Source organism: Eumetopias jubatus, unplaced genomic scaffold (assembly GCF_037043125.1).
Source record: "Eumetopias jubatus isolate StellerSeaLion01/CBP00866 unplaced genomic scaffold, mEumJub1_p1.0 scaffold_5, whole genome shotgun sequence".
NCBI classification, from domain to species: domain Eukaryota; kingdom Metazoa; phylum Chordata; class Mammalia; order Carnivora; family Otariidae; genus Eumetopias; species Eumetopias jubatus.
This window is the reverse complement of record NW_028274811.1, coordinates 17,866,343-17,882,389: the sequence shown is the minus strand read 5'-3', so window position 1 is coordinate 17,882,389 and position 16,047 is coordinate 17,866,343. Positions and strand designations below refer to the sequence as shown.

At 37.4% G+C, this 16,047-nt stretch overlaps 1 protein-coding gene across 2 annotated transcripts in view; it reads right to left on the bottom strand.

The window, feature by feature from the left end:
• SNX2 (sorting nexin 2) overlaps window positions 1-13,963 on the bottom strand; it is a 46,525-nt gene extending 32,562 nt beyond the window's left edge. Inside the window, exons 1-2 of one of the 2 annotated variants that reach the window (XM_088023241.1) lie at window positions 13,812-13,963; window positions 1,671-1,788 (exon numbers count right to left, since the gene is read on the bottom strand). In XM_088023241.1, the coding sequence (XP_087879367.1) occupies window positions 1,671-1,788; window positions 13,812-13,919 (226 nt within the window). In that variant the 5' untranslated portion in view covers window positions 13,920-13,963. The remainder of the gene's footprint in view (window positions 1-1,670; window positions 1,789-13,811) is intronic. The other variant, XM_028103518.2, reaches the window with a different exon arrangement.
• Between the last annotated feature and the right edge of the window lie 2,084 nt (window positions 13,964-16,047).

The following is a 16,047-nucleotide window of genomic DNA, read 5'->3' as shown; positions in this document are numbered from 1 at the left end:
TTTCTATGTTTGTAGAAAGCAAAGGAAATAGAAACAGATGACTATGTTTATTTTTCAGTCCATGTGTCTTTTTTATTATTTTTAAAAGATTTTATTTGTTTATTTGTGAGAGAAAGAGAGAGAGCGTGAGTGGGAGGAAGGGTAGAAAGAGAGAGGGAGAAAATCTTTAAGCAGATTCCTTGCTTAGTGTGGAGCCCGATGCAGGGCTCGATCTCATGATGCTGAGATCATGACCTGAGTCAAAACCAAGAGTTGGATGCTTAACGGAGTCACCCAGGCGTCCCCCTCTCTTTTTTAAAACAAATACTAACGCTGGCAACCATAACTGAAAGACAGTATTTAGTATAGATTGCTAGGTAGAGTAAACTATGAAAAAGATTTTTCTAATCAAGTCAAGTGGGCAAATATCTTTGTACAGTCCTCACTTGGCAAACTGATCAGTTGTGCATACTGTTAAAAAAAACAACAAAACCCTCACATAGTTCTGTTGTTAGCTTCAGCACACTCCTTATGTATAAATTCTAAGATTTCAAGGTGAAAGGGTCTTTTATGAAATGGATAATCTGGAACTTCTATGTATAACTCTATACTATTAGAGGATTACACACAATTTTAGATTAGTACCCACTAAGGAGAGAAAGCACTCATGTCATCTTTTAGTTTAACACATAAATGCCATAAAAAAACTTTTAAGGGCTGCCTGGGAAAAAGTCCATAAAAGAAAACAAAAACGAATATTACAACTTTGGTTAAACGGTAAGTTGTTAGGTAGCTACTAACTAAAAAATGAATGGGAAATATGATTGGTACTTGGTATGGTATTTTAATTTTTCTGACATGAAATACACGAATTCATCTGTAGTAAAAACTTTTCATAAACCTAATCAAGCAGGAACTCACATGGACCTTTGTCATAGAGAATCGTATCTTCAAACATATTTATACAAAAAATAAAGAATGGTTCAAATATGCAACTACTATAAAAGCTGAGGACACATTATTGAATTTTAACCCAGTGAAGACCAGTTCAGGTAAATTAAGTTGTTAAACAAGATTCACTACTTACTTTTTTGAGTCATTAATTCTAAAAAAGATTTGCCTTTCAATACCCAAACATTAACTTTTACCCAAGTTTTAATGTTAAAGTAGATATAACTGTTTTGAAGAGAATGCAATTTTTTTTAAAGGTAGGACTACACCAAATCCTGCTCAGGAAAATAAATTCCTCAACCATCAATTTACTCACCCAAAAGTGAATCAAAATACAACAGGTGGTAAATACTGAAGTATTTTATTAAAACAAAGAGATTTTAACTGACTTTAAAATCCAGAGTTTAATTTTGCTTGTGACACCTGTAACAAAGATTACAATCACTGGTATTTCTCAACAACCATTAGTTTTTTGAGTGTAAGTACTGATCAAAACATCAAATTATAATATGTGATTTATTTTCAAATGCTTAAAACCAGAAAGGACTACATATTTACTTCTCTCAATAGTCTATATATTTTTCACAAAGTGATCTAACTGGAAATTTCCTATCATTCCAAGTTGGTAAGAACTACCACTATACCTTACACAAAATTTCAGTTTTTCAGGTATTTAGAGAATATCTTGTAACAGGAGATAGTAGACTATTACTAAAAAAATTAAAGATATTCATAATTACCTGCAAAAAGATCTTCTCTGTCGTCATCTAGCACTACCTCTGCAGGTTTTGGACCATTTGAGTCTGGACTCACATCTTCTGCAGGAAGACTAGCTGGTTCTGGAGATGATGGACTTGACTGTTAAAAAAAAACAATAATAGATGATGGATTAGCAGGTTTAACTGTTATAATTACATCTCTCTACATTATAGAAACAGAACATTCTCTTGATAAAAAGGGAAGAAAGAACAAGAACAGCTATTCATAGTACCTCCTCTAAGGGTAAGAATAAACCAAAACCACATTTTTATTCATTTTCCTTCTTAACAAAAGGGCACTTAAGATTAAAAAAATCTTTTCCAGTCATCCCTTTAGAGATACTCATTTGTCATGCTGAGTTATATTTAACAAAAATGTAATGTTTTACAGCCATATATAACACTGATTATTTTACAATAGTAAAAAAATCAGATCTTGAAAACATGTTGCATGTATAATAAGTTCAAAGTATTCCTTTACTGTTAACAGAAAAATTTAACAGTAGCTGAATTAAGTCTACAATTATTATAAAATTTTCATGGTTTAAACTAAAAATACGCAGGCACCTGGGTGGCTCAGTTGGTTGGGCGACTGCCTTTGGCTCAGGTCATGATGCTGGAGTCTGGGGATCGAGTCCCACATCGGGCTCCCTGCTCGGCGGGGAGTCTGCTTCTCCCTCTGACCCTCTTCCCTCTCGTGCTCTCTCTCATTCTCTCTCTCTCTCAAATAAATAAATAAAATCTTAAAAAAAAAAAAACCTAAAAATATGCCCTTTTCCCAACATTTACGTTTCAACTGAGTTTAGGGACCGTTTCTGTATTTCTTAACCCTAAAGTATAATGAGTAACATAAGAGAATCTAGATTGTGAATCTTTTAGCTTTATTATAGTTTTCTTATAATAGTTAAATCTGTCATCACTAGGCCAGTTCTTTAAAAAAGTTGGGGTGGGGGGACCAAAAGACAATCGTTAGCCTGAAGATACCTGGTGTGAGTAACATCAAGTTGGATCTTCAGGAATACAGTGAGAATCACAGAAACAGTTACTGGAGAAATGTAATAGACTATTTTTCTTCTCTTACATTATTTAAAATGTATATGACTAAAAGCAAAAATTATAATACTGTCTGGTAAGGTTTTCAATATATGGAGATAATAGGTGAAAACTATAACATAAAGGAAGGGAGGTAAATGATTATAAGGGCAACCACATACATATGTAAATATAATATACGTTAAAATACATGTATTATAAAACTATTTATAGAGAGGAAGGAAAGATAAAGCAAAAAACCCAATAGATAAATTAAAATTACTTACAGACATTACGGTAATACAAAAGAAGGGAGAAAAGGGGAAACAGAAAAAAACTGAAAACAAATAAAATGGTAGATCTAATCCAATTACACCAATAATTACATTAAACACACCAATTAGAGAACAGAAGTAGCTAGGCTGGATATAAAAACAGCAATACAGAACAATATGCTGCCTACAAAAAAACTACTTTTAAAAACACAGATATTTAACAGTAAAAGAATGGAAAAACTATGTCATGCAAACAATCAAAAAAGAGATGGAGTGCTACCTTAGCATCATAAACTTCCGACAGAGTATTATCAGCAATAAAGAGGGACATCATATGATAAAAGGATCATCAATTTGCCAAGAAATCATAACAATGCTAAGTCTGTGTCTAACAACAGAGCTTCAATATGAAGATAAAACTGAACTGAAAGTATAAAAAATTAAAAATCTACAATTATATTTGGAGACTTCATCACTCTTCTCACAGTAATTGATAGAATAGATAGGTAACAAGGCAAGACAGAGTAGACCTGGAAAAACTTTTAACCAACTTGACTTAACATTTATAGAACACTCCAATAGTAACATCAGATTATATACATTCTTTTCAAGCACATACAGAATATTCGCCAAAAGAAACCATATTCTGGGCCATGAGACAAATGTTAACACATTTAAAAGAACTAAAATCATAAAACATTTTCTAACCATAATCAAATTAAACTAGAAATTAATTTCAAAGACATACTGAGAAAATCCCCAAATTTTGGAAATTAACATAGTTCTAAATAACCCATAAGTTAAACAGTAAGTCAGAAGGGAAACTAGAGCATAGTTTAAATTGAAAGAAAACAAAACACAGCATCAAAATTTGTGGGATACAGCTAAAGCTTTGCTTTTAAAGAAATATACAGCTAATTAATACTCAAAAACAAAACGAAGCAAACAAAAAACAGCCAAGTTTCAAATCAATGATCCAAGCCTCTACAAACAATAGAAAAAAAAGAAAGCAAAGTTGATTTTTTGAAAAGATCCCAAGATATTCTCTAGCAAGACCAAAACAAATGAATAAATAATTAAATAGAAGACATAAATTATCAATACCAGGAATGAAAAGGCAAGGGCAACACTCACAGACACGATCACAGGATAAAAGAGTATTATGAAAAACCTTATGTCCATAAATTTCACAACTTAGACTGAATGGACAAATTCCTTGAAAGACCCATACTACAGAAGTTCAACAAGAAATAACCCTGTATCTATTAAAGATAATGAATTTGAAGTTAAAAGTCTTCCAAAAACAAAACTACATGTCAGATGATTTCACTAGTGAGTCCTATCAACCTTTAAAGAAGACATAAGACTAATTCCACGCAATCTCTTCAAGAATACAGAAGAGGAATACTCGTCTCCAATTCCTCTAATGAGACCAGTATTTTGGGTACCAAAACCAGACAAAGATATTACAAGTAAAAGAAAATACTACACAAATATCTACTGCAACAGACATGAGAACCTAAACAAAATACTATCAAACTGAATGCAGCAACATATAAAAAGGGTTTTATGACTGTGACGGGCTTATCCCAGGAATGCAAGGTTTATTCAGTGTTTTAAAATCAATCAATATAATGCACGTTATCATTAACCTAGGAAAAAAACTACATAATTATCTCATTAAACGTAGAAAAAGAATCTGCCAAAACCAGCCTCAATTCGGTAATACAAAATTTCAGAAAACTAAGAATAGAACTTCTTTAACCTGATGAAGAACATCTACAAAAAAACTTATGGGGCACCTTGCTGGCTCAGTTGGCAGAACATGCGACACGGAATCCTGGGGTTGTGAGTTCAAGTCCCATGTTGGGTGGAGAGATTACTTAAAAATAAAATCTTAAAAAAAGAAAAAAAAAACAGATAACAACGTATGTAGAGAGAGTACTTCCCTCCTAAGTTCACAAAAGGGAAAATGATATCCACTTTCACCACTCCTATCCAATATTATACTGATGGTCTTAGCTACTACGTTAAGGCACACAGATTGGAAACAAAGAAATAAAACTCCAAATCACAAACAGTATGATTATATACATGAAAATCCCATGGACGCTCCAAAAAAACTAGAACTAATGAGTGTTTAGTATAGTTGCTGGATAGAGGGTCCATATGCCACCAATGAGCAAATGTAAAAAGAAACCATGAAATAAGTATAAACTAACAAAATATGTGCCAGAGCGGTATGCTGAAAACTACAAACACTGATGAAAAAAATCAATCAAGTAAACCAAAAAAATGGAAATAGCAAACCTATGGCTTAAAGGCTCAATATTGTTAATATGCTAATTCTCCCCAAACTAATCTATGGACTCATCACAATCCCAAATCAAAATCTGAGGTGGAAGTTTTGGTAGAAATCAATAAACTGATTTTAAACTTTCAGGCAAAAGTAGTAAAAAAGCGAAAACAATTTTGGAAAGAAAAAAGTCAATGGACTCACACTACAAATTTCAAGACTCAGTTACACTAAGACAGCATACAACTGGCAAAAGGAGTCAGTAGATCAGTGAAATAGAATGGAGTCCAGAAATAGATGTATACACATATATATGCTCAAGTGATCTTTGAAAAAGATGCAAAAATAACTCATCAAGAAACCTTTTAAGTTTAGCTTCTAAACTCAGCATAAAGCATATGAGATTCAATGATGATGTATATATTGAAAAATACAACCAACCAACTTGAAATAACATTTACAGACCACTCCACCCATCAACATCTGACTATATATATAACCTTTTGAAGTGCAAACATAGTATTTACCATAAAAGACCATATTTTGAGCCATAAAACAAACCTTAACAGTGTGATTATTTTTCAATAATTGGTGCTGGAACAACTGGATATCTATATGCAAAAAAACCCGTAACTTGAATTCACATGTAAATTACATGAATCCTAGGCCTAAATTTAAAAGCTAAAATTATAAAACTTCATTAAGAAAGGATTTCATATGTGACATCTAAAGTACAATCAACAACAGCAAAATGATAACTTAAACTTCATCCAAAAAACAAACTTTCAGTCTGTGAAAGGTAATGTTAATAGCACAAAACAACAAGCCACAGATTGGGTAGGAATATTTGCAAAACACACATCTGGCAAAGGATTTGTATTGAGAATACATGAAGAATTCTCAAAACTCAATAAGGAGATCCAAATTTTTAAATGGGCAATAGATGTGAAAGAACATCACCAAATATGATTTTCAGATGGTGAATATGCACATGAAAAGACCTCAACATCACTAATCATTACAGAATGTACATTAAAACTACAATGAGAACACTACAAACCTGTTAGAAGGGCTAAAAATCACTGTTGTGCTGGTAAATGTTTAGCAACCATGTCTTTGAGAGTGAAGACTCTGACTGACAGCTTCTGCTGATTTTTGTGGCATAAACATGCCTGCTGTGGCTGATTACCCCTCACTGAAAGTGGACTTGGGAAGATACGCACTTAACACCATACAAATACAATAGACATATGACCTCAAGAGCATAAGAAATAATAAAATTCCGTAAGGGAATTAGTAAGTGACAAGCTTTGAATATTTATTACCTTCATTTTTAAAAAAGATTTATTTATTTAGAGAGAGTGAGCAAGTGAGTGAAGGGAGGGGCAGAAGGAGAGAGAGAGAATACTGAAGCTGATTCCCCACTGAGTGCAGAGCCTGACACGAGGCTTGATCCCAGGAGCCTGGAGATCAGGACCTAAGCCAAAATCCAAGAGTCAAGCCGTTTAACCAGCTGAGCCACCCAGGCGCCCCACCTTCATTTTCAATAGAATTCATTTAAATATGTTTGTAACTTAATTTTAACAATGGCTGTGTTTAATAACCAGTTTACAAATTCTTGACAATTTAACAATCACTTCTTTCAAGACAATATAAACCAGCCTAAAGCTCACCACTACCTAAAATAAAAACTGACACTAACAGGTGCACACAAGATGTGCAACAACTAGTATTCTCATTCATTGCTATGGGAATGTAATGATACATCTGATTTGGAAGAATTTGGCAGTTTCTTTCTTTGCTTTCTTTCCCTTCCTTCCTTTAATCTCTTAGAATTTTATTAGATTTCAAAGATGGAATGAACAGAAACCTGACCAGAGACTAAAATAGACAAATCTAGCTGCACAAAAGGTTCCCCGGGGCAAGCTTTCAAGATTCAAACATTCAATAATACGTAGGGTAACTCTCTGAATAAGGGTAAAATTTCTGTATTAAAATAACTTTTATGACACCACGAAATACAGTGACATGCTTTTGTATCGAAGCATCGTGCTTTTTAGAACATGAAACCATAGATTAATGATTCTCAGACTTGGGGAATAGTGTCCTAATGGGTATGTTCCTGAGTGGTATTATTACTATAGCCATTAACTCATGAGACTAAAAGCAAATGACTTCACCTCTCATAGACCATTCTGGCACAAGTATGGCAGTTTCTTACAAAGCCAAACATACCATATAACCCAGCAATCCCACTTCTAAGTATTCACCCAAAAGAAATGAGAACTGTGTTCATACAAAAACCTGCACATAAATATTTATATTGACTTTACTCATTAATGCCAGAAGCTGGAAACAACGGAACAGTCCTTCAACAACCGTGATACATACACGCAATGGAATACTAAATTCAGCAATAAAAAAGTAATGAACTACCGATAACAGACAACATTTGAATCTCAGATACTTTACGCTAAATTAAAGCAGCTAGACTCAAAAAGTTTCATACCACATGATTCCATCTAACAGATCAGTGGCTGCCAGAGATTAGAAGTGGGAAGTGTTAACTATGTGAGAGAATTTTTTTAGGTGATGAAAGTGTTCTGTATCTTGATTGAAGTGGTAGTGAATTTTACTAAATTGAGGTTAATTTTGCCCCAAGTAAAAACTACCATCACAGAAGAAAAAGAAAAAAACCACAATTCCATTTCGTAGGAAAGTGGGTATTTGTAAAATGACATTAAAGGGAAATTTTATTCTTAAGAAAAAAGTCTGCAAGAAAGTAACTCTACCTCAAGCAACTACATTTAATAGCATTTTTTAGAGGCACTAAAAATAGTTCATTCTAAAATCCTTAAATTTAATGGTTTTAAGGGAAAGTGGTCAACTGAGTGCTACTGCTTCATAAAAGTTTTTAGTGATTTCCAGTGCTCACTTCCTTTAAACACCTGATCACAAAATGTTTCTCTGAAACAAAGGTAACTCACATTGAAATTTTCAGAAAAATGAGTACATTTAAAGTTGGAGGTCTACCCAGAGATCAGAAAACAGAATTAAGAAAACAACTTATACACTATTACTACCTGTTGTGTAGGCACAGTACATACTAATTTAGTATGTATCAACAGTCCCTTGTCTTACTCTACTTATTCTCTCTTGATAATTTCAACCAATTTCAGGATTTCAAAGATCATTTCTATGCAATTAAATCACTCCAGTGTTCTATACCGTTTTTGTGCCACGTGCGTATTTCAAATACACGTGTATCACCTGGTATTGCAGGTGTCTGTTCACACAGCTGTGTTTATTACATTGACTCCTTTCATATACTCCATAGGGCAGGGACTAGATGTCCACAGTCTGGTTTAATGTAATCACTCAATAAATTTATGACAGATTTCTAAATCAACATTTCTAGCCCATCCAGCACTTCTAACCGCTTCATGTTCTCTTCACTGGTGTAATGTATCCCTAAGTGAAATGAAACTTGTAATTCCTTTGTCAAAGGATCACCCGAAGAGAGGAAGACATAAATGATGTCTTTAGATGTCTAACTTTTTATCTACTGTTCCATCAATTTCCTTTTCTCCTTTACTATTTGTGCTTTCCTTCTTGAGGTCTTTAACTTCAGGCTTAAAATAGCCTCCAACTCATTAACTTTCCAGTAATACCGTCCACTCAAATTTACCTCTCAGACTGCTAGCACATTAATCTTCCCAGGTGATCATGTTAACTGTCATAAAAATCTTTCATAGCTCTCACCCACCTACATAACAGATTCCAAAGCCCTTCACAATCTCACCACATAGTAAACGTACATCCTATATTCAGCCACCCACAGAATTTTTTATGGTTCCCTAGAATATGGACTGACCCTTGAGTGACCCTTGCTATTCTCCCACTTGGAAATTTCATTACCCCTTCAAGGTCTCTCTTAACTTTTACCTCTTCAATGAGCTTCTCTCAACCAAGAGAAGCATTTACTGTTCATCTACTATGTGTCAAGAACACTGATAGGAATTATAATCTCCCCACTGTTTCACTGGTCCTTTCAGTGAAGACTGATGTATTTTCAGACCATATAAACACCACCTGTATCAGAGTTTTCTGTACAACTCTTTATTCTGTTCTCAAAGACTTGTAGGGGTTGGCTGATATTTGCACTCTGATTATCATGTAAACAGTAGAGCGGAGGGTAAATAACCAAGTATTTGTTGAAATCAACGAAGTAAGATATCTTCTGAGCACGGGGTTAAAGAAAAAGGAATTTTAAGACCATCTGGAAATTCAATATGAAATGCTCTATCACATCTTCATGTGACACAATTGTCCCCCCATCTAAACTTCAACTGACCCTTGTATTTGAGGTTGGTATGAGAACCAGGTGTGAACATCTATGGTCAAGCGATCTTCAACAAGGGTGCCAAGACCGTTCAAATGAGTAAAGAATAGTCTTTTCAACAAATGGTTCTCAGACAACTGAACTGCCATGTGCAAAAGAATAAAGGTGGACCCTACCTCATGCCATACACAAAAATTAACTCAAATGATCAAAGACCTAAAAGTAAGAGCCAAAACCAAAAACTTCTTAGAAGAAAACAAACATGTAAATCTTCATAACCTTGGATCTGGCAGGGGATTCTTAGATATGATAGTGAAAGCATGAGAAAAAAAATTTTAAAAATAAACTGGACTTTGTCAAACAATTTTAAAAATTGTTAAGGACACCATCAAGAACATGAAAAGACAACCCAGAAAATGGGAGAAAACATCTGCAAATCATGTATCTAATAAGGTACTTGTACCTAGAATTATATAAAGAATTCTTATAACTCAGTAATAGACCACTCAATTAAAAAATGAGCAAAGGATCTGAATAGACATTCCTCCAAAGAAGATATACAAATGGCCAACAAGCACATGAAGAGGTGCAATATCTTTGGTTACCAAGAAAATGCAATCAAAACCACACTAGGATAGCACTTCACACTCATTAAGATGAACAGAACCAAAAAAAGTCATATTAACAGGTGTTGGTGAGCATATGAAAAAACTGGTACCCTCACACACGGCTGATGGAAATGTAAAATGGTGTGGCCACTTTGGGAAACCAGTCTGGCAATTATTCAAATGATTAAATGTACCATAGGACCCAGTAATTCTACTTGTACACAAATGTTTATTGCAGCATTACTCACAATAGCCAAAACCTGGAAACAATCTGTATGTCCATCAACTGAACGGATAACAAAATGTGGTATAGCCACACAATGAAATATTATTCCATTCCATTCTGTAAAAAGGACTTTGAAAACACTATGCTAAGTGAAAGAAGCCAGTCATGAAAAATCACATATTATATGATTTCATTCATACAAAGTCCAGAAAAGAGAAGTCCATAGAGACAGAAAGTTAATTAGTGGTTGTTGAAGGTTGGGGACAGAGAGACTTAGGGGATGGGGGCAGGGGGTGATAGTTTTATTTTGAGATGATGAAAATGTTCTGTAACTGTGGTCATGATTGCACATATCTGTAAATACACTAAAAACCATCAAATTGTACACATTAAATGAATGAATTGCATGGTATGTAATACCTCAATATAACTGTTTAAAATAGAGAACAAGACATATAAATTTCCTGACTTTATTTTTTTATTAAAAATTTATTTATTTGAGAGAGCATGAGAGAGAGAGAGAGAGAGAGAACGTGCAGGGCGAGAGGCAGAGGGAGGAGCAGACTCCCCGCTGAGCAGGGAGCCCTAGGTGGGGCTGAATCCCACGACCTGGGATCAGGACCTGAGTCAAAGGAAGATACTCAACCGACTGAGCCACCCAGGCGCCCCGTTACTATTTAAGGTGTTGTCTTATTACTCCATACTGCTTTAGGGCAAGCACCTTTTAAGCTTAGGGCTGTATCATTTAAGTAAAAAGCAGTATTCCTAAACAATTTAAAGCTTTGCCTCTCAGGTACCAAAAAGAACATGCTTTCACTAGATTCTTTCTACTGCTCACTCTATTCCTAGCCCCCTATGCTAGGGGCTACCAGTGTCTTGTTTCACAGAACAGAAATGAACACTAAGGAGTTTTAAATATGCTTCATTAACTGAATTTGGCTTTATGTGACTGTTCTTAATTGTGAAAGGAAAGGAGTCTAATACTGTGTTAAAAATATACTCATACACTAAGTTGTACGGTCATCACAAGCGTAACAATGATGACAGTGAAAATGTCTATAAATTTATTTTTACCTATACGGATTTCAATTGATTTTTTCCTCCACATACCCTCAAAGGAAAAAGTTTCTACATAAATAATTTTTAAAAACTCTGACTTACTTTTTCCTTAAAGACATCAATTTATGTCTTTCAATTTACAGCTTAGGTAATAACTATTCAAAGCAGATGATCTGCATCAGAATCATCTGGGGCTTAGCAACTCATTATTGTCTATGGACCAGAAGCAAAGTCATGAGGAGTTTGTTAAAAACGCATAATAATAGACTTATCCCAGCCCTACAGAATCATAATTTGCACTTTAACAAGATCCCTGAGTAACTTATGTATAAAGTTAGAAAAGCACTGATCTAGAGACATCTGCATTTCAAACGTGAATCCCCTGGTTTCTCCAGTGAGGTTTGAGAAGCACTTTTGAAAACAAAAGTGGAGTTACTAAAAAAGAACATTCCTTCAGAGCACTTTTGGTATACTAAAAAACACTGCTACATATCCTTCCTGTAACAGTTTGGAAAGCAAAAAAGATTCTGAATTTACAAATCTCAGTTATACTAAAGTTAATAACCTGAATGAATCTATAAAAAAGGGGGTTTAGATAAACAATCAAAACCAACTTTATTTACAACTTTCACAGTGCACTAACCAAGCTCAATTTATTCATACTCAAAACTTCTGTAGACTTTTATTGGAAAAAAAAAGTCAAATACCTTATTAAAAAGTCCCAACCAAACGGGAAATACAGATTATAGTTCCTTTTACTCAACTCCTAAAAACCTCAATTAAACAGGGATGGTTAGTGTTCGAAGTAGTCAAGTTTAAACAAGGTCAATAGTTTGTTTCGATCCTAGCTGGGGGAAAACCTTTGCAGCCCTCAAGGAAATACAGGTCTTAGAATCCTGCATAGACACTAACGCTCATTACATTTTAAGATAGTTATACAGTACGTATAAAGGGCTAAAAACATACTAAACCTAAAAGGATCTGTTATGCAAGACAATTTTTACTAATTCTTAGGATGCTGTTCAGACAATAAATCCAGCAAACATTTACTAAATGGAAGTATTCAAGACTGGGAGGAACACAAAGATGATCAAAGCACTATCAGCCCCAAGAAGCATATAATCTGAGGAGAGGTGGGGTTTGACTGAGAACCTGTACACGCAATTTGCAGAGTATGGTCAGTGTGGAAACTGGTTCCCGGAAGTTCCCAGTAAATGAATTTCGAATAAAGGCTATTTTACAGTAATTTCCAATTGTTTTGGTGGCTACATGCATAAGCCAAAAAAGCTTACTAAAGAGCACTTTATAAGGAAATACAGCCCAAGGTAAACAATCTTCTAGGCAATTTGCATACATTTTAACACACATACACACAAAAAACTGGGCTATGAGGTGTGGGCGCCCTCACCAAATGCAAAGCAATTCAAACCCGAAATGGATCTAGGAGGCCAATACAGTTAACAGTGTTTCCTTTGACAAAAACAGGAACACTCAACTTCAGAGATCGCTGACCATGCGAGAAAAGAGGAAAAAGGGAGTGAGGATCTGTTTTTACTTCTCCGTGGTAACTTAAAAAAAAAAAAAAACAAAACCAACAACGAAACCAGCATCTGTCTGGACTACTCCCACCCTTCAACTTAATATTTTATAAACACTCTTATTCTTAAAAAGTCTAGGAACTAAAGACGACAAAACCGGTTAAATGCATTTAACAGTAGAATACTGAGGCACCTCCCTTAAGGGGAACTAGCAGTCCATGAAGGGTCATGACTGGGAAAAGTGCATCCACACGCTCCCTGCAGAGCCACGGCCACTCAACACTCAGTTCAGTGCTCCCTCCTTTCAGGGGCACACCCTCTCTTGGGAAGGGAAAAGCAAGCACCTCTCCAAAGGGACTGCGGAGGTCGCCGGGAGGATGGTGAGGTTTATACCAGGACTCAGGGCAAGCCCTTCCCTGGTCTGGAGAAGAGGTGCAAGTGACACCAAGGAAGGCCAGCTGAGCGGGGAAAGGGCGCTGAGATGCTCGGGCCGGTCCCTGCCCCCCCAGAGAGGATCAGGTCGGCCCCCAGCCCGCGCGCTGGTCTCCTGAGGAAGCCTAGCCGTCCAGGCCAAGCTCCAGCCCAGTGACAGGTACCTGAGGTGGGGCCCGCGTCACAGGTGTCGCCCCGAGCAGGTTCCTGCAAACCCGGGGGGTGGGGAGAGACAAGTCCGGGCAGGGGAAAGGCACCTAAAGGTGAGACGCGCGGCAGTAGCGGAGCGCAGCACCCACGGCGACGCGGTCTCACCTCTAGGGTGGACACTGTGCTGGTGAACAGGTCCTCTCCGTCCTCCAGCTCCTCAAAGTCGGTGGGCTTCGCGTCTCCCAGCGGAGGAGGCTCCCTCTCGGCCGCCATCTTCGTTCGTCCAGACGACTGCGCGAGCGGGGCCTCGCGGACCTGTCACGTGAGCACGCACGGCAGTGCTGGCGCGCCGGCCGCCCCGCTCCCCCCGCCCACGGGCCCGCCCCTCGTGGCCCCGCCCCCGGCTTCGTGACGGCACCCGCCCCGAGCGCGCCGCGCTCAGCTCCGCCCCTTTGCTTCTCCTTCCACCTCTGCGTCTGGGGTCTCGGCTGCCTTTCACCGCCCGCTTGCCGGCCAGACTTGGGTGGAAGGCTTTGGGGCTTTTCTTACCCTCACCTTCGTAGCACGTCTAGGCCAAACGATTTCTCGGTATTACCAGGTTTAAAACTGGGATTACCACTTTTCCAATCTGCTTTAGGAAGTGGAAGAGTTTGGGGACCAGTCTTTGGGGCTTGGATTATACACAGACTGAGGGCAAGATTGAGGACTGGTGGAAGAGAGACGCCTCTACGCTGTCCAACAGAACCCTCCGACGTGATAGAAATGTTCTGTATCAGTAGTAGAGTAACTGCTGGCCAAGTGTGACCACTGACCCCTTCACGTTACAATGAGGAGCTGAGTTTTAAATTTTAGCCGCATGTGGCAGCTCTAGATAATGAAAAGGCCCTGAATAATTTGTTGTCTGAGGTTTACTCCAATTTCCTCATGAGCCACACAATATTTTTCCTCCATAAAGTAAGAGAAAGGCGGAGCAAATAACAGGAAAATCAGTGGATGATTGCTAAGAGCGTGATACTTAATTCCCTCTGCCAATTACTAGCGCTTCATCATTGGACGGTCTCTTGACTTTCCGGCTTCAATTTCCTTAGTAGCAAAATGGAAATGTTACTAATCCTCCACTCACTTCATTGCACAGGATTAGTCTCAGGATCATATGAGAAACTGTGAAAATATTCTGAAAGCTAAAAAGTGCTATGTTAATGCAAGGTATGCTCATGGAAAATTAAAAGAGGGCATCGCAAATAGCAACCTTAGGTTATAATTTTGCTGGAGGAATAAAAAGCTTCGATAGGATTCTTTACAAATTAAGTACAAACTCGCAGCCCTCACTGGCCTGGGAATTATGCCTGGCTGCTACTGGCTATGCACAAAACTTAGCATCTCTGGACTTATTTTTTTAAACTGCATTGGAACAGGGTTTTCTACTTGGCTAGGATTGCTTCTGCTCCAAATTTCTTTTTTTTAATGATTTTATTTATTTATTTGACAGAGAGAGACACAGTGAGAGAGGGAACACAAGCAGGGGGAGTGGGAGAGGGAGAAGCAGGCTCTCCGCGGAGCAGGGAGCCCGATGCGGGACTCGATCCCAGGACCCTGGGATCATGACCTGAGCTGAAGGCAGATGCTTAACGACTGAGCCACCCAGGCGCCCCAGTCTGCTCCTAAATTTCTAAATTTCCATGATGATTATCAAGAAACATTTGCCCAAACCATGATTAATTTAAATACGTATACCAAGGTTCAAAAGTTGCTTGGGTCAGCTTGATGCATAGACTAGTTGTCGCTATCATGCTACCATCATCATTGCTTTATCGAGAACCATTGCTGTGTTCCTGTCTGGAAGAATCAGGCTGTTGAGGCATATTCCCAGGCCTGCACCCCACCAACCTACAAGCAGGTTGGAGTCTGTCAATAATCAGACAATTCAACCTCTCCTGGAAGCTCACAGCCTGGGTTGAGGTGATTCTTCTCTGCATCCCTAATTTTTGCCTGTGCCTCTGTTTATTGCTTTACTACTTTCTATTTTCTGCTATGGTCATTTGTATTCCCAGCTTATTTTTTTTGTACTGCATATCTGAATTACTTGAAATATAGGTCCAGCCACTTGTGACAGAGAACCACATTAAAAGTGGCTGTTTTGTAAAAGGAAGGTATATGAAGAACAATCTCCAAAGGCTGAAGGGGCCATAAGACCAAAGAAAAAGGCCGGACAAGTCCAGCTTGACAAAGAAATGGTTTTTTATTAGGGGGACTTACAGACAGAAGCCTGTCTTCAGTGGCAGCAAGATGAGTAGATCTCCACAACCCCACCTCCTGTGGACCTGCTTTTATAGCCCTAGAGGCTGGGGAGTACTTGCTGTGGGGAGAATGTTTGGGAAAACAGGTGTGTGTCACAGTCATA